Raw genomic sequence first — 19446 nt, forward strand, 5'->3', positions numbered from 1 at the left:
AAGTATCTAGCAATCATAATATGCAAAGAATGAGTGATGCCGGTATACCTCCCCCCAAGCTTAGGCTTTTGGCCTGAGTGGAGTTCAACCCCAACGAGGGTCGCTGTTCCCCTCCGGTGGATCATACATAGTGTAGTCATAATAAGGTCCCGGTGCAGAAGAAAAGGGTGAAGGCTCCACATGCCCAAAATGTTGATGTGATGAGCTTGCTGCATCGGATGACGAATTGAGGTGTTCCTCGACCTCCTCCGTATTATCTCTTGCATGATGGCCTCCTCCCTCTATGTATGCATTCAGTGCACCTTCCGTGACTGACCAATCCTCCCTGGAATCAAGGTTAAATAGAACATGTGCAGGCAATCTTACTAGTTTTTCAGTTTTCTTAGTTATTCTCCAAGCTTTCTTGTAAAATGTTATCTTGTAAAACAGGTTACCCAAATTAGATGAATCAGAAACAAATTCATGTTTAATCATGGAGACTATGTCCAGTTTTTCTATGGGAAGTTGAATATCAATATGATGAGGTTCTACACCATGCAAAGCTAGTAAACGAGAGGCGATGAGACCTCCACAAATTCCGCCCTTCTCACGGTTAGTAGCAAGTCTATAAGCTATCAACGCACCCAAATTATAAGCCTTATTACTTTGCAATGCAGCAGCTAGAAAAGCTAAATCCTGGATAGATAATTTACTCGCATTCTTTCTAGCAAGAACGCACTTAGTAATGAAATAAGCAAAGTAGCGAATAGCTGGGAGTTGAATGCTACTGATTTTACCACCATCCTCTGAGAAGCTCCTTCCATGACAAATCATCTCGAAGACGTTCAAGAGCTCTTGCGGGGATCCCCTTATCTTCTCGCATGATCCCCATTGCGGCACTCTAATTGCTGCACAAAAATCATCGAATGGCAAGTTGACAGTTTTATTATAAATTTTGTACTGAACCATGGGGTTAGATTGCGACCAATTGAAATTAAAATCCTGCTCAACAGACATAGTCAATTTTGCATATTGGCATGGTTCTCCATCAACAAAATCATTCAACCCTGCACGAGAAATTAGATTCTGAACATCTACCAAGATTCTTGCACTTCTCATGAAATCTGTGCACGTGTAGTAAGAGGGGTATACTCCCTCTTCGCGGTTCACTCTCATGACTTGTTGCACCTCCAATTCTTGTTGGTTTAGTTGATGCCTATTCCACTCCATTTTCTGAAATTTTCAACAAACATTATAAAATTTGATTTGGTGACATATAATTGAGGGAAACTACCATAGGAACTTGCTAGAGTGCTAATCATGCATCAAAACTAGTTTTTACAACTTAGAACAAGCATGCAAGCTCACTAAACATGTTATCTACAGCAGCAAAATATTCAAGATATACTCAACCAAACAAAATTCTACTTGGATAATCGGAGGAGTGATACGTCTCCGACGTATCGATAATTTCTTATGTTCCATGCCACATTATTGATGATATCTACATGTTTTATGCATACTTTATGTCATATTTATGCATTTTCCGGCACTAACCTATTAACGAGATGCCGAAGAGCCGATTGTTTTTCTGCTGTTTTTGGTTTCAGAAATCCTAGTAAGGAAATATTCTCGGAATTGGACGAAATCAACGCCCAGGGGCCTATTTTCACACGAAGCTTCCCGAAGACCGAAGGAGTCACGAAGTGGGGCCACGAGGTGGCCAAACACTAGGGCGGCGCGGCCTGGCCCTTGGCCGCGCCGGCCTGTTGTGTGGGGCCCTTGTGTGGCCCCCTGACCTATCTCCTCTGCCTACTTAAAGCCTTCGTCGCGAAACCCCCAGTACCGAGAGCCACGATACGGAAAACCTTCCAGAGACGCCGCCGCCGCCAATCCCATCTCGGGGGATTCAGGAGATCGCCTCCGGCACCCTGCCGGAGAGGGGAATCATCTCCAGGAGGACTCTTCACCGCCATGGTCGCCTCCGGAGTGATGAGTGAGTAGTTCACCCCTGGACTATGGGTCCATAGCAGTAGCTAGATGGTCGTCTTCTCCTAATTATGCTTCATTGTCGGGTCTTGTGAGCTGCCTAACATGATCAAGATCATCTATCTGTAATGCTATATGTTGTGTTTGTTTGGATCCGATGGATAGAGAATACTATGTTATGTTGATTATCAATCTATTACCTATGTGTTGTTTATGATCTTGCATGCTCTCCGTTATTAGTAGAGGCTCTGGCCAAGTTTTTACTCTTAACTCCAAGAGGGAGTATTTATGCTCGATAGTGGGTTCATGCCTCCATTAAATCTGGGACAGTGACAGAAAGTTCTAAGGTTGTGGATGTGTTGTTGCCACTAGGGATAAAACATCGATGCTATGTCCGAGGATGTAGTTATTGATTACATTACGCACCATACTTAATGCAATTGTCTGTTGTTTGCAACTTAATACTGGAAGGGGTTCGGATGATAACCTGAAGGTGGACTTTTTAGGCATAGATGCATGCTGGATAGCGGTCTATGTACTTTGTCGTAATGCCCAATTAAATCTCACAATACTCATCATATCATGTATGTGCATGGTCATGCCCTCTTTATTTTTCAATTGCCCAACTGTAATTTGTTCACCCAACATGCTATTTATCTTATGGGAGAGACACCACTAGTGAACTGTGGACCCCGGTCCATTCTTTTAATCGAATACAATCTACTGCAATACTTGTTCTACTGTTTTCTGCAAACAATTATCATCCACACTATACATCTAATCCTTTGTTACAGCAAGCCGGTGAGATTGACAACCTCACTGTTTCGTTGGGGCAAAGTACTTTGGTTGTGTTGTGCAGGTTCCACGTTGGCGCCGGAATCCTGGTGTTGCGCCGCACTACATCTCGCCGCCATCAACCTTCAACGTGCTTCTTGGCTCCTACTGGTTCGATAAACCTTGGTTTCTTACTGAGGGAAAACTTGCCGATGTACGCATCACACCTTCCTCTTGGGGTTCCCAACGGTCGCGTGCTGTATGCGTATCAAGCAGATTTTCTGGCGCTGTTGCCGGGGACATGAAGGAACAAGCTTTCCTCCCTCGTCAACTACGCGCCAGTCTTGGACAGCATCAAAGAATTTCTGGCGCCGTTGCCGGGGAGATCAAGACACGCTGCAAGGGGAGTCTCCACATTCCAATCTCTTTACTTTGTTTTTGTCTTGCATTACTTTATTTACTACTTTGTTTGCTGCACTAAATCAAAATACAAAAAAATTAGTTGCTAGCTTTACTTTATTTACTATCTTGTTTGCATTTTCCATATTAAAAACACAAAAAAATTAGTTACTTGCATTTACTTTATCTAGTTTGCTTTATTTACTGTTGCTAAAATGGGTACTCCTGAAAATACTAAGTTGTGTGACTTCACAACCACAAATAATAATGATTTCTTATGCACACCTATTGCTCCACCTGCTACTACAACAGAATTCTTTGAAATTAAACCTGCTTTACTGAATCTTGTTATGCGAGAGCAATTTTCTGGTGTTAGTTCTGATGATGCTGTTGCCCATCTCAATAACTTTGTTGAACTATGTGAAATGCAAAAGTATAAGGATGTAGATGGTGACATTATAAAATTAAAATTGTTCCCTTTCTCATTAAGAGGAAGAGCTAAAGATTGGTTGCTATCTCTGCCTAAGAATAGTATTGATTCATGGACTAAATGCAAGGATGCTTTTATTGGTAGATATTATCCCCCTGCTAAAATTATATCTTTGAGGAGTAGCATAATGAATTTTAAACAATTGGATAATGAGCATGTTGCACAAGCTTGGGAAAGAATAAAATCTTTGGTTAAAAATTGCACAACCCATGGACTGACTACTTGGATGATCATCCAAACCTTTTATGCAGGACTGAATTTTTCTTCGCGGAACCTATTGGATTCAGCTGCTGGAGGTACCTTTATGTCCATCACTCTTGGCGAAGCAACAAAGCTTCTTGATAATATGATGATTAATTACTCTGAATGGCACATGGAAAGAGCTCCACAAGGTAAGAAGGTAAATTATGTCGAAGAAACCTCTTCCTTGAGTGATAAGATTGATGCTATTATGTCTATGCTTGTGAATGGTAGGACTAATGTTGATCCTAATAATGTTCCGTTAGCTTCATTGGTTGCTCAAGAAGAACATGTTGATGTAAACTACATTAAAAATAATAATTTCAACAACAATGCTTATCGGAACAATTCTAGTAACAACTATAGGCCATATCCTTATAATAATGGCAACGGCTATGGTAATTCTTATGGGAATTCTTACAACAATAATAGGAACACACCCCCTGGACTTGAATCCATGCTTAAAGAATTTATTAGTACACAAACTGCTTTTAACAAATCCGTTGAAGAAAAGCTTGGGAAAATTGATATACTTGCTTCTAAAGTCGATAGTCTTGCTGCTGATGTTGATCTTTTGAAATCGAAAGTTATGCCTAATTAAAATCATAATAATAAAATTGTTACTACAGCAAATGCCATCCAAGTTAGAATTAATGAGAATATAAGATTGATGGCCGAATTGCGTGCTAGGTGGGAGAAAGAAGAAAATGAAAAAGAAGATAATATAGCTAAAGTTTGGACTATTACCACCACTAGCAATGCTAATGATCCACATGTTGCTGCACCTCCTACTAATAATGGTAAAAGAATTGGTGTTGGCAATGTTTCCACTTCTAATGCAAAGCGCGAAAAACTGCCTGAAACTGCTGAAACTGCCTGTGATAAAACTGCTGAAATTTTTTCCAATATTGGGGATGATGACCCCATTGCTTTAGATCATAATGGTTTGGATTTTGATGATTGCCACATCTCTGAAGTTATAAAGTTCTTACAAAAACTTGCTAAGAGTCCTAATGCTAGTGCTATAAATTTGGCTTTCACGAAACATATTACAAATGCTCTCATAAAAGCTAGAGAAGAGAAATTAGAACGCGAAACTTCTATTCCTAGGAAGCTAGAGGATGGTTGGGAGCCCATCATTAAGATGAAGGTCAATGACTTTGATTGTAATGCTTTATGTGATCTTGGTGCAAGTATTTCCGTTATGCCTAGAAAAATCTATAATATGCTTGACTTGCCACCATTGAAAAATTATTATTTGGATGTTAATCTTGCTGATAATTCTACAAAGAAACCTTTGGGGAGAGTTGATAATGTTCGTATTACCGTTAAAAATAACCTTGTGCCCGTTGATTTTGTTGTCTTGGATATTGAATGCAATGCATCTTGTCCCATTATTTTGGGAAGACCTTTTCTTCGAACTGTTGGTGCTATCATTGATATGACGGAAGGTAATATTAAATATCAATTTCCTCTCAAGAATGGTATGGAACACTTCCCTAGAAAGAGAATGAAGTTACCTTTTGATTCTATCATTAGAACAAATTATGATGTTGACACTTCATCTCTTGATAATACTTGATACACACTTTCTGCGCCTAGCTGAAAGGCGTTAAAGAAAAGCGCTTGTGGGAGACAACCCATGTTTTTACTTCTGCACCTTTATTTTATATTTGAGTCTTGGAAGTTGTTACTACTGTAGCAACCTCTCCTTATCTTAGTTTTGTGCATTGTTGTGCCAAGTAAAGTCGTTGATAGTAAGGTTCATACTAGATTTGGATTACTGCGCAGAAACAGATTTCCTTGCTGTCACGAATCTGGGCCTAATTCTCTGTAGATAACTCAGAAAATTATGCCAATTTACGTGAGTGATCCTCAGATATGTACGCAACTTTCATTCACTTTGAGCATTTTCATTTGAGCAATTCTGGTGCCTCTTAGAAATTCGTCTTTACGAACTGTTCTGTTTTGACAGATTCTGCCTTTTATTTCGCATTGCCTGTCTTGCTATGCTTGATGGATTTTTCGATTCCATTTACTTTCAGTAGCTTTGTGCAATGTCCAGAATTGTTAAGAATGATTATGTCACCTCTGAACATGTAAATTTTGATTGTGCACTAACCCTCTAATGAGTTGTTTTGAGTTTGGTGTGGAGGAAGTTTTCAAGGATCAAGAGAGGAGGATGATACAATATGATCAAGGAGAGTGAAAGCTCTAAGCTTGGGGATGCCCCGGTGGTTCACCCCTGCATATTTCAAGAAGACTCAAGCGTCTAAGCTTGGGGATGCCCAAGGCATCTCCTTCTTCATCGACAACATTATCAGGTTCCTCTAGTGAAACTATATTTTTATTCCATCACATCTTATGCATTTTGCTTGGAGCGTCGGTTTTTTTTGTTTTTTTTGTTTGAATAAAATGGATCCTAGCATTCATTGTGTGGGAGAGAGACACGCTCCGCTGTTGCATATGGACAAATATGTCCTTAGGCTTTACTCATAATATTCATGGCGAAGGTTGAATCTGCTTCGTTAAATTGTTATATGGTTGGAAACGGAAAATGATACATGTAGTAATTGGTAAAATGTCTTGGATAATGTGATACTTGGCAATTGTTGTGCTCATGTTTAAGCTCTTGCATCATATACTTTGCACCTATTAATGAAGAAATACATAGAGCTTGCTAAAATTTGGTTTGCATAATTGGTCTCTCTAAGGTCTAGATAATTTCTAGTATTGGGTTGAACAACAAGGAAGACGGTGTAGAGTCTTATAATGTTTACAATATGTCTTTTATGTGAGTTTTGCTGCACCGGTTCATCCTTGTGTTTGTTTCAAATAACCTTGCTAGCCTAAACCTTGTATCGAGAGGGAATACTTCTCATGCATCCAAAATCCTTGAGCCAACCACTATGCCATTTGTGTCCACCATACCTACCTACTACATGGTATTTCTCCGCCATTCCAAAGTAAATTGCTTGAGTGCTACCTTTAAATTTCTATCCTTCACCTTTGCAATATACAGCTCATGGGACAAATAGCCTAAAAACTATTGTGGTATTGAATATGTACTTATGCACTTTATCTCTTATTAAGTTGCTTGTTGTGCGATAACCATGTTCCTGGGGACGCCATCAACTACTCTTTGTTGAATATCATGTGAGTTGCTATGCATGTCCGTCTTGTCTGAAGTAAGGGAGATTTACCGCTAGAATGGTTAGAGCATGCATAATGTTAGAGAAGAACATTGGGCCGCTAACTAAAGCCATGATCCATGGTGGAAGTTTCAGTTTTGGACAAATATCCTCAATCTCATATGAGAAAATTAATAATTGTTGAATGCTTATGCATAAAAGAGGAGTCCATTATCTGTTGTCTATGTTGTCCCGGTATGGATGTCTAAGTTGAGAATAATCAATAGCGAGAAATCCAGTGCGAGCTTTCTCCTTAGACCTTTGTACAGGCGGCATAGAGGTACCCCTTTGTGACACTTGGTTAAAACATATGCATTGGGATAATAATCTAGGTAATCCGAGCTAATTAGGACAAGGTGCGGGCACTATTAGTATACTATGCATGAGGCTTGCAACTTGTAGGATATAATTTACATAACACATATGCTTTATTACTACCGTTGACAAAATTGTTTCTTGTTTTCAAAACCAAAGCTCTAGCACAAATATAGCAATCAATGCTTCCCTCTGCGAAGGGCCTTTCTTCTACTTTTATGTTGAGTCAGTTCACCTATCTCTATCCACCTCAAGAAGCAAACACTTGTGTGAACTGTGCATTGATTCCTACATACTTGCATATTGCACTTGTTATATTACTTTACATTGACAATATCCATGAGATATACATGTTACAAGTTGAAAGCAACCGCTGAAACTTAATCTTCCTTTGTGTTGCTTCGATACCTCTACTTTAAATTATTGCTTTATGAGTTAACTTTTATGCAAGACTTATTGATGCTTGTCTTGAAAGTACTATTCATGAAAAGTCTTTGCTTTATGATTCATTTGTTTACTCATTGCATTACCATTGTTTTGATCGCTGCATTCATTACATATGCTTGCAATAGTATGATCAAGGTTATGATGGCATGTCACTCCAGAAATTATCTTTGTTATCGTTTACCTGCTCGGGACGAGCAGGAACTAAGCTTGGGGATGCTGATAACCCACAAGTATAGGGGATCGCAACAGTCTTCGAGGGAAGTAAAACCCAATTTATTGATTCGACACAAGGGGAGACAAAGAATACTTGAAAGCCTTAACAGCGGAGTTGTCAATTCCGCTGCACCTGGAAACAGACTTGCTCGCAAGAGTTTATCAGTAGTAACAGTTTATAGCAGTAGTAGTAGTGAAATAACAGCAGCAGTGGAACAAAGACAGCAGTAGTGATTACAGTAAACAGCAGGATTAAAATACTGTAGACACAGGGATGGATGACGGGCGTTGCATGGATGAGAGAAACTCATGTAACAATCAAAGCAGGGCATTTGCAGATAATAATAAAACGGTGTCCAAGTACTAAGCAATCCATAGGCATGTGTTCCGTATATAGTCGTACGTGCTCGCAATGAGAAACTTGCACAACATCTTTTGTCCTACCAGCCGGTGGCAGCCGGGCCTCTAGGGAATCTACTGGATATTAAGGTACTCCTTTTAATGAAGTACCGGAGCAAAGCATTAACGTTCTGTGAACACATGTGATCCTCACATCACCGCCTTCCCCTCCGGTTGTCCCGATTTATGTCACTTCGGAGCCTCGGGTTCCGGACAGCGACATGTGTATACAACTTGCAGGTAAGATCATGAAACAATGAATATCATCATGAAACAATAACATGTTCAGATCTGAGATCATGGCACTTGGGCCCTAGTGACAAGCATTAAGCATAACAAGTTGCAACAATATCATCAAAGTACCAATTACGGACACTAGGCACTATGCCCTAACAATCTTATGCTATTACATGACCAATCTCATCCAATCCCTACCATCCCCTTCAGCCTACAGCGGGGGAATTACTCACACATGGATGGGGGAAACATTGCTGGTCGATGGAGAGGCGTCGATGGTGATGATGGCGATGATCTCCTCCAATTCCCCGTCCCGGCGGAGTGCCAGAACGGAGTTTCTGGTCCCGAGACGGAGTTTCGCGATGTGGCGGCGTACTGGAGGGTTTATGGCGACTTCGACTTCCTGCCTCGCGTTTTTAGATCGAAACCTTTAAGTAATCCAGAGGAGGGCGTCAGAGGGCAGCCGAGGGGGCCACACGCTAGGGCGGCGCGCCCCCCCTCCAGGCCGCGCCGTCCTAGCGTCTGGGGGCCCTGGGCCTCCCCTAGGCCTGCCCTTCTGGCTCCGTGATTCTTCTGGTAAAATAGGCCCTTTGGTATAAATTCCGAGGATTTTCCCGAAAGTTGAATTTCTGCACAAAAACGAGACACCAGAGCAATTCTGCTGAAAACAGCGTTAGTCTGTGTTAGTTGTATCCAAAATACACAAATTAGAGGCAAAACAATAGCAAAAGTGTTCGAGAAGTAGATACGTTTTGGACGTATCAATGGTCGTGACTATGACGAGACCTTTGCTCCAGTGGCTCAAATGACCACTGTTCGTACTCTTCTTGTCGTTGCTTCTGTTCGTCACTAGTCTGTCAGTCAGCTTGATGTGCAGAATGCTTTTCTGAATGGTGAGTTGACCGAGGAGGTATACATGCAGCCACCTCCTGGCTACTCTGTTCCCGATGGCATGGTCTGTCGTCTCCGGCGCTCTCTCTATGGCCTTAAGCAAGACCCTCGCGCCTGGTTTCAGCGTTTTGCCTCTGTGGTCACAGCTGCTGGTTTCATCCCTAGCGCACATGACCCTGCGCTCTTTGTCCACACATCCTCTCGTGGTCGGACTCTGCTTCTTCTTTATGTTGATGACATGATCATCACAGGCGACGACCCTGAGTACATTGCCTTTGTCAAGGCCCGTCTTCGCGATCAGTTTCTCATGACTGATCTTGGTCCTCTACGCTACTTTCTTGGGCTTGAGGTTTCCTCTACCTCCGATGGCTTCTATATCTCCCAGGAGAAGTATATTCAGGACCTTCTCACTCGTGCCACTATTGGTGATGAGCGCATTGTCGAGACTCCTATGGAGCTCAATGTCCGCCTCCGTTCCACTGATGGTGATCCTCTTCCGGACCCGACTCGCTATCGTCACTTGGTTGGGAGTCTTGTCTACCTTGCTGTCACACGTACTGATATCTCCTACCCTGTCCACATTCTGAGTCAGTTCATGGCTGCTCCCACTAGTGTCCACTATAGTCATCTTCTTCGTGTCCTTCGCTATCTTCGTGGCACTATCTCCCGTCAGCTTTTCTTTCCTCGCTCCAGCTCCTTACAGCTCCAGACCTATTCAGATGCTACCTGGGCTAGTGATCCGGAGGATCGCAAGTCTCTTTCTGCCTACTGTGTCTTTCTTGGTGGCTCTCTCCTTGCTTGGAAGACCAAGAAGCAGGTTGCAGTATCTCGTTCGAGTGTTGAGGCTGAGTTGCGAGCGATGGCTCTCTTGACGGCTGAGGTGACTTTGTTACGCTGGTTACTTGCGGACTTTAATGTCTCTGCTGATGCCCCGACTCCTCTCTTATCAGACAGTACTGGTGCCATCAACATTGCGCGTGACCCGGTGAAGCACGAGCTCACCAAACACATAGGTGTTGATTCCTTCTACGTGCGTCATGTTGTGCAGGAACAGGTTGTGGCCCCTCATTATGTGCCTTTCTGAGCTACAGCTTGCTGATTTCTTCACGAAGGTCCAGACCAGAGCACAACATGGTTTCTTTCTCTCCAAACTCAGTGTTGTTGATCCACCATAAGTTTGCGCGGGGGGGGGGGGGGTGTGTTAGTGGTGTATAGTCCCATATACTGTATATTCCCATAGTGTGAGGGGTTTCCCTGCATATTGTATCATTGTACATGTACTGGTCTTTGGCCCACTGTGAATACTAGTTGTCTATTCACAGCACTGTCTACCATCCGTTTGTGGTTCTGCTTTCTTAAACCCTTGCTGCCTACAAGGAAACTGTTCGCGTTAACAACCATCTTGCCTTTGGCCACGTCTACAACAGGAGACTGTTTGATTATCATGAGTGAGTTGAGGTAGCTCACAAGAAACGGCGAGAGCCCTCGATCGGTGGGCATGGATTCTCGTGTGTCATCTCGTTATGGGCATTGCCATGTCCGCCCAAATATCATCAAGGTAGGCGCTCATTGGCTTTCTGGGATATAATGCATGAGATGAAGGAGCCACTTTGGCCCCGTTGGTTTCAGCAAGGCGTTCGACAGCAGATCGCAGACTTCAGCCATGGCACACCACAGATTGCATGCATGAGTGCATCGAAGGAAGATGTGGAAGGTATCCTCGTCCTCACCGCTACAGATCAAGTATAAGAGCATCTCCACTCGTCTCCCCGACGAGGCCCCCGAGCGACGTTTTTTCCATCCGGACGGCGTAAATCGGTCCAGTCGCACCCCCGGTTTCTCGTTTTCGTCCGGATTTGGCCCTTCATCCATCCGGCGAGCACTACATCACGGTATAAGATTTGAGGCATTTCAAAGTGCCCCAAATTTGAACCAAAGTGCCACTAATTAGCTATAGGGGCACTTTTTGAAGTGGCACCTTTACTTGCGTCTCTAAAAGTATTTGGGGCACTACCTAGTGGCACTTTGCCAAGTGCCACTAAATCCAATTAGGGGCACTTGTAAAAGTGCCACTAATTCCAATTAGGGGCACTTTGCCAAGTGCCACTAAATCCAACTAGGGGCACTTTGCCAAGTGCCACTAAATCCAATTAGGGGCACTTTGCCAAGTGCCACTATATCCAATTAGGGGCACTTTGCCAAGTGCCACTAAATCCAACTAGGGGTACTTTGAGATGTGCCCCAAAATCTACTTTGTGGCACTTTCCAAAATTCCTCAAAAATCATTTTATGTGCTACTCACTGTCATACAAGAATGAGCACATAATATGAACATTATGTCATACAAGAATGAGCACATACTGTCATACATGAATAAGAACACACAGTACCAACATATATACTGTCATACACACTGTCATACAAGAATCCAATGCACTTTCTTGCGTTCAACATAATATCTAACTATGTCTCACAGAGCAAAACGGAGACGAAAATTATGACACTCTCGGTTTGTATACTGTCAAAATCATCACCATATTTCAACTTCGAACATCAATGATCAGCATCACCTTCAGTTGAACCCAGACAACTGAGATGGTACGACATCAGTGATCAACATCACCTTGAGTATTTAGCATTGTACCTTGAGAGAAGTAGTGATATGATTCAGCAAAACGGAGATGAAAATTATACTACCAAAAAGCATGTTTTAGCCAAGTAAACAGAGGTAATAGCAGGTAGGCTAAAGCTACAGAATTGATTTTAGCAGCAATTCACCAGGTGCACACCAAATCGTACTGTATGATATGTAAAAAACGGGCTCTGGGAAGGGGTACAAGCACCTCCTGGATAATAATCCCTGCGGCTCTTTCTACCAGGTTGGATAAAATGAAAAACTAGTATACACGCAGCAACAAAGGGGGGAAAATTAAAGGATAACCGGGCATAAAATCTGCGGACCTGTTAAAGCACAACAGGTAAGCTAGTCTCACCAATGAACCGGCTGTGCAGCAAGGAAACAGTCTTACAGATAAATAGAAAATCTTTAAAAATAAAGGAAACGTCAGCAAAGCAAAGAAAAGAAGAGTAAGAGGGGAATGCTTCAATACTTGTGCATTTAATCAGTTGGGTAACAAGGACACATGCTGTCGGTGCTTGCATTGCATCAGGCCAACTATTGAGAGAACTGATAGCTCTAACAATCCCCTGTACAGAGAAGCCATGGGATTTGAGCATGTCAAACCATATACAGAATTTTACGTGTATTTTAAACCATATTTTAACTTTAACGTAAAATGCTAGAAATAAGCACTAGCACACACAGAGATTTGGTACTTTTTTATACCATGAATAGACAAGGAAATGATGCCTTCTAAAAATAATTAAGATACACAAGAAAATGATACGATGCCCTCGAAAAGAAAATGATACAAACCAGCTAATATGTTTATATGAAACTGAACCCACGCATATGGACATAAGAGAGGACTTCACATACAGGTAACTCAGCAAGATAGTTTCTTATATGCACATGTCAACCATCAGAATAATTTCTAAAGACAAATGAACAGAGTAGTATCAATACTTGTGGTTGATCATAGCAATTGTACCTCCATCTCTTTTGTAAAGATTCTGAAGATGCCACCCTTCAATTGCCTCAAATCTTCCTGCATTTGCTTCAGGATTGAAAGTGTCGATAATATCTCATCGAGTTTGCTGGTGTGGTTGTTCAGAGCACTCATCTAGTCAGGATTGCTTTTTGTGCTGCCTTCAAGGAGCACCTTGAGATCGTCTTGTCCCTTAAGCTTCGGTAGCATGTCTCAATAAACGAAACTTTTTGTTTCAAAAAAAGGTAGGGAAACGAACTGAAGCAGCGACGATGCTTACAATTTGCTGGAGAGAGGTCTCTACGAGCACAAACTTTTTCTGTATGCCTGCTGAAGAAAACAAATACATGCGCTTAGTTAGTTGATGCACTAGTTGTTAGCAACGTAGTTTGAGTGCAAAACACATGAACAAAAGTTTCCGTAGTTATGGACACCCTTATGATCAAAGTAGAAATAATGGGAGCTTACAATCTAGTGATGCCTCCTTGGGGCAAAGCTTTTGCCTTAGAAAAGAAAGAAAAAATGTGTACATTATGCTATCCTGCAATACAATCTGCTATGATCCATTTTAATCCCATCTTGAGCTAGACTTCCTTTAAACTCAAATATGGATACATTCTTATCTTCAGCTTAAAGATTTACAGATGGTACTTGATCTGAATGTTATGCTAATCCCACAATATGATGCCAAAGTCAGAAAACGGACAGTTGAATATGACTGTTCAGAATCAGTAAAGCTGGTAGCTAGTTGCTACCTCAATGCCCTACTGGATTCTGTTTTGTTAGTACTCCTGAGCACTCAGCTGGCAAGGAGAACAAATGAATCTCAATATGTTGTTCAAATCTCACGATTTCACTTTCTATAGAATCAATAAAACAAAAACAGATCAGGGTTCAATATCGATCCAAGTGAACACATGGTATCAACTAATCCAGCAACCTAATCTGCTATGATCATTGTTCACGAATTCGGCCGAATCACTAATTAAATGGCCAGTTAATCGCTACTCAGAGGCTTACTGACGCGTATAGCATGTATTCGGTGAGTTAACTATGTTAAGAACCATAGCTACTCTCGGTGAAACATGTAGTAGCAAAATTCAGGAATCCACCTTTGTATAGTAGTAAGCATAATAAGAAACATAACTGCTCTCACTGAAACATTTAGTAGCAAAATTATTGTTGGTTTGGATGTAAACTCGCCCTTTAAAACAGTCGTGATTAAAATGATGCCTAAAGGGAAAATTTTACTTGATGACTAAACCTAGTAATAAGGACTGCATACTGACATCAATTTTGAACAATCATACCGCACAACTCACCATTTCAAACAGTCAAGCAGAAGAAAATGACATGGATCTCGTTTTCCTAATACTTTCAGTTATGCAGTACACGAACGATCGGCGTGCAGAAAAGTGAGAATCAAGCAGTACTTGGTTTACAAATTTGCCCAGTGAAATGTCCACTGCAGAGACTTGAACCATTTCTTCCGCGCATCAACCAAGCACAAGTGAGTTCACTGTGAGCGACTAGCAGTAACCAACACCAATTAATTCGTTGCATACTTTGATCTGTGACCAACCACAGGATTGACGGAATCATAAACTACTAGTTACCCACATATCAATCAAATCAGGATCACCATTCACCACACAATGGCAACAACGAAGGATCGAGGAGGGATATAGATGATACCTGATCGCGCGCGGGGGAGGGATGGCGAGGGCTGAGGAGGTTCTCGTCGAGGGAGGCCTGGGAGATCTGCGACTGCGAATGCAAGAGCGGCAAGCTGCCACCGGCCTGAGAGAACGCCGCGCCTCCTCCGTCGCCGCCCTGAGAGAAGGCCGCGCCTCCGCCGCCTCCTACGCCCTGAGAGAAGGAAGCGCCTCCGTCAGCTCCGCCCTGAGAGAACGAGCCGCCTCCACCTCCACCGATCTGAGAGAACGCCGCGCCTCCGGCCCCACCGACCTAAGAGAACGCCGCTCCTCCGCTGCCTTGCGAGAAGAGCGCGCCACTGCCGCCTCTGCCCTGAGAGAAGGACACGGCTCCGCTGCCTCCGCCCTGAGAGAAGGACGCGCCGACGCTCTGCGAGAACGACCCGCCCCCTCCCTGCGAGAAGGACTTCTGCGACATCGACCGGGGCCGCTGCTGCGACGCCGCCGCGGCCAACGCGGAAGCGCTGGCCCCGCCACCGCCGCTCCCCCGGCTCCTCCTAGATCACGAAACTAACACACAATGATCACACACGGAACAAATCGCGCGCCAGTAGCGAACAAATTCAACGGGCAGCGGGAGGGGAGGGGAATTGGGGACGGGTTGGTCGGTGAGGGGTGCTCTACCGGGGAGGGAGAACGAAGATGGAGGCGAGGTCGCACGCCTTGTTGATCTTCAGCTTCATCGCCTGGTCCGGGGGGAGGGGGTGTCGTCGAGGAGGACGCGCGGCGGCGATCGCCGGCGTGGAGAGGTGGAGGAGGATGAGGAAGGCGAGGAGCAGCGAGAGGGAGTAGACGGACAACAAGGCGGGCTTGGAGAGGAGCGAGGGGTGGTGGTGGTGGCGCGGGGGAGGCGGTGGTGGTGGTAGTGGTGGAACTGCGGCTTGACGAGCGCGGAGGCGCGGCCCGCCGCCGCCACCGAGCCGGGCGCGCCGGTCAGCTGCGGCGCCATGTCTCGATCTGACTGCGGTGGCAATGCGGGCGCTGGCTGCGGCTTGACGGGCGCTGGCTGGGATTAATTTTGGGTGGGAGTAAAGTCCAGATAACCCCCTATGTTTCAGGTTTAAGACGTTTAACCTCCTCAGATTTAAAGTGGAGCACATAAGCCCCTCAAATATGATTTACGGGATAAATTACCCCCTCGAAACTAGATAGCTGCTTTAAGCTGATTTGGAGCGTAGTTTTGGGCTTTTGGCCAGTACATTCCAACGGGGCGACGCATTCGGACGCCGAAAATATCCGTTTGCATCGGCTCAAATGGTCGAAATCGGTTGCGCGTCTGTTTGCGTTGGGTTACGTTGGGAGGGTGGCTCCAGCGGCATGACGCATTTTTTTAGATTTTGTATTTTTTGACATGAAAACATAATTTACATAGTAAAATAAAGGAAAATAAAAACCCTAAAACGCCTGTGCCTACTGGTTCTTGTCGTCGCTGTCGATCACGACGAGCTCCGGTACCATCCACGGCCAGTTGGGAAGCAGCGGAACATACGCAGGTGCCGCTGACTGTTAAGTGCTGCTAAGTATGGACTATTAGAAATGAACTGCTATGTGTCTATGCTACTGTTAAGTACTGCTACTATGCAATATGGGTAAGTCTGAGTAAACTGCAATGTTACTATATATGTATGGAATATTGCTTCCACGTGCAGCTTTTCCTCTTTCTATCAGCTTTCAAGTCTGAATGAACTGCAATGTTAGTATATAGTTAACAATCCCTGTTAACTATAGAATTTGGCAATGCTACTAGCTGTTATGTTTGTATATGCTAGCTATAGGATTACCAATGCTACTGGTGGCTGATATAGGATGTTTGTATATGCTAATGTTATGTTTCTATCCCTGTTAACTATATGCTAGCTATAGCATTGGTTTATCTCAGTAATGATCAATTGTGGCATTTAAAAGTGCCCCAAAATGTATACATCTATTGGGGCACTTCAAAAAGTGCCCTAGTAGGTATACACATATTGGGGAATTTGAAAAGTGCCCAAATGATCAATTGTGGCATTTAAAAGTGCCCCAAAAGGTATATATCTATTGGGGCACTTTAAAAAGTGCCCTAGTAGATATACACATATTGGGGCATTTGAAAAGTGCCCCAATAGGTATACAATTAGGGGCACTTCGGCAAAGTGCCACTAATTGGCTACTATTAGCCGCACTTTGACAAGTGCCACTAGGACAAGTGCCCCTATATCTATACCGTGGTGTAGTGAGCCCACGCCATCCCCGGTCCCCCGGGGCGCGCTAGGGGACTCCGGACGAAAGATTTTGGCGCGAAACGTCGTGTGGACCCGCGTAGTCGGCGACAGGAAAACCAAATCCTGTCGATTTTCCCTCCAATTTGCTTGCATATCCCCATTCCCTCCAATTTGCTTGCATATCCCAATTCTCTCCCGCCGAATTTGTCCATTCTCCTCCTCGTCTTCCAGTTCCAGTTCCCGGCGTCGTCTTCTCGTCCACCACCGCTCTCCTCCTCGTCTTCTCGTCCATCACAATGCCGCCGAAGGCGACGACAAGGAAGCCGCGGGCGAAGAAGGAGCGGCCACCGGGCATGACGAACGCCGAGTGGGCGGCGGACGAGAAACAGCGCGAGGTGGAAACAAGCGGCAGGGCGGAGAGGGTGAAAAAAGCCGCCGCCAAGAGGGCGGCGGCGGCCCAGGACGAACAAGCGAGGAAGATCAGCATGGCCATGAGCGGCGGCGGCGGCGCCATGTTCCCTGGCCAATGGCCGACGCAAGGTACAACCAGTTCCCCGTCGTCCTTCTCCCCTTCGATGTACTCGCCGTCGCCGCCTGCCATGTTCCAAGAGGGCGCCTACGTCCAACCGTCCAGGTTCACGCCGTCGCCGCCCGAGCTTGACGTCGGCAGCGGCGGCCAGTTCGAGGGCACCTCGCCGGCCCTGCGACGAGGGCCGCTCCCGTTCGGTGCGATGGCGGCGCCGAACGAAGAGGAGATCCACGAGATGATCACCTCCGGCTCCATGGCCGCCGCTGCGAGCCCGGGGTTCTTCACGCAAGAGGAGGCGAGGGCGACGGCAGCTGTCGCAGCGCGCAACGAGTATGTGGTGGATGTGGCCGACGGAAGCCAAGCCGTCGAAGAAGAAGACGAAGAAGAAGAACAGCCAACTCAAGCCGCCGCCAACCTGTCGAAGGGGAAGAAGAAGAGGAAGAAGGACTCGCCGCCTGCCGAACCGCGTATCAAATGGACGCCGAAGGAAGAGGAGTGCCTCGCCGAAGCTTGGATGGCCGTGTCCATGAACGGCATAACCGGGGCCAATCAGTCGTTCGACACATATTGGCTTCGAGTGAAGCAGGCGTACGATGAACGCAAACTCGTTGATCCCTACTTCAACAAGACGAACATGAACGTGTACCGGGGAGACAAGGAAATGGCCACCCATTGGGGGCTCATGCAGACGGCGTGCAGCAAATGGCACGGCATACAGGAGGAGGTCGAAGAACGGCCGATCAGCGGCCACGACTTGGAGCAAAAGGTATGCTCCGTCGACCTTGCATCACCGAGGTTAGCTGTGCACCGTGTACATCGTCGTGAGCTGACCCGTATCGCCATGCTCTTTTTCCCCAGCTGCGCCGTGCTTTGGACATGTACACGGACGACACCGGCATGCAGTTCAAGTTCCTGAACGTCTACGCCCGCCTCGAGAACAGCGAGAAGTGGAAGGAAATCCGCACGACCCTCTCGAAGAGCAAGACCGAGCAGTACAATCCCGACGCTCCGGCGGCTGGCGCGGCGGAAGGGCGCCCTGAACTCGGCCAGAAGAAGCTCAAAGAGCTCAGAAAGACGGGCAATCCCGCCGACAGGATGCAGGCGTCGATCGACAAGTGCTGGGCCGACTTGAGGTCGCACGCCGACGGGAGGAACGACAAGTTCGACGGCAGGTGGCGGGAGATGCTCGCCAACCAAGGCGTCCGGATCGCCCTGCTGAAGACGACGGCGGCGGCGAAGAAGAGGAACACAGACTTGGCGTTCCTGATGGGCGGCGGCAACATGGAACTGATGGACGAGGAGACGAGGAATTGGTACCAGGGCCACCGCAGCGACATCCTCCGAGCCACTCCGGCCAGTCCTTCGTCGTCTCCGCCGGCTCCTACCTCGGCTTCCTCACCGTCTACCTCGTCGACCGTCGCTGCTTCGACGTCCACTGCCGCTGCTTCGTCGTCGATTGCCGCTGCCGCTTCGGCCACGGCGTGTGAGGAAACTGGTCCGTCGGACACCGCCGTGCCGGCTGGGACTGCCGATGAGCCTGTTTCCATCTAATTTCCCTCTGATCGCCGATCTGTGGCTGATCCTTTTGCTCCTTTTGCCGATCAACTGGCCGTACTTGTAGCGCGGGACGACGCTTTGTTTGAATTTAAACTATGTCCGCCGAACTCCGGGTGGACGACTGGAAATACGGAACTCCCCACGACTTTATTTCGTCCAATCCGGCGGTTGTTTCGTCCGGATTTAGCCGTGGGGAGCGCCAACGAGTGGAGATGCTCTAAGCTTGAGGTGGCCATGCCTCTCCTCGCTAAGTTCAGTTGTGTTGAAATTGC

General features: G+C 45.5%; 1 protein-coding gene across 1 annotated transcript; it reads right to left on the reverse strand.

The window, feature by feature from the left end:
• Positions 1-11906: 11906 nt before the first annotated feature.
• Positions 11907-15987, reverse strand: LOC139830361 (uncharacterized). The gene is made up of 6 exons (XM_071818361.1): positions 15512-15987; positions 14868-15384; positions 13453-13502; positions 13176-13370; positions 12675-12771; positions 11907-12208 (listed from the first exon to the last, which is right to left on the reverse strand). Exons 1-2 carry the CDS (start codon positions 15985-15987, stop codon positions 15141-15143), a joined length of 720 nt encoding a protein of 239 aa, XP_071674462.1. The 3' UTR covers positions 11907-12208; positions 12675-12771; positions 13176-13370; positions 13453-13502; positions 14868-15140.
• Positions 15988-19446: the final 3459 nt, after the last annotated feature.

Source organism: Lolium perenne, chromosome 4 (genome assembly GCF_019359855.2).
Source record: "Lolium perenne isolate Kyuss_39 chromosome 4, Kyuss_2.0, whole genome shotgun sequence".
Taxonomy (NCBI): Eukaryota; Viridiplantae; Streptophyta; class Magnoliopsida; order Poales; family Poaceae; genus Lolium; species Lolium perenne.

Bases quoted from the DNA above. Each gene is read 5' to 3' on its own strand.
- LOC139830361 (XM_071818361.1), bottom strand. From the start codon at position 15,987: ATGTGCTCCACTTTAAATCTGAGGAGGTTAAACGTCTTAAACCTGAAA. The intron at 15,385-15,511 runs GTAGAGCACCCC...TTCGTGATCTAG, and splicing joins ATCTTCGTTCTCCCTCCCCG to GAGGAGCCGGGGGAGCGGCG.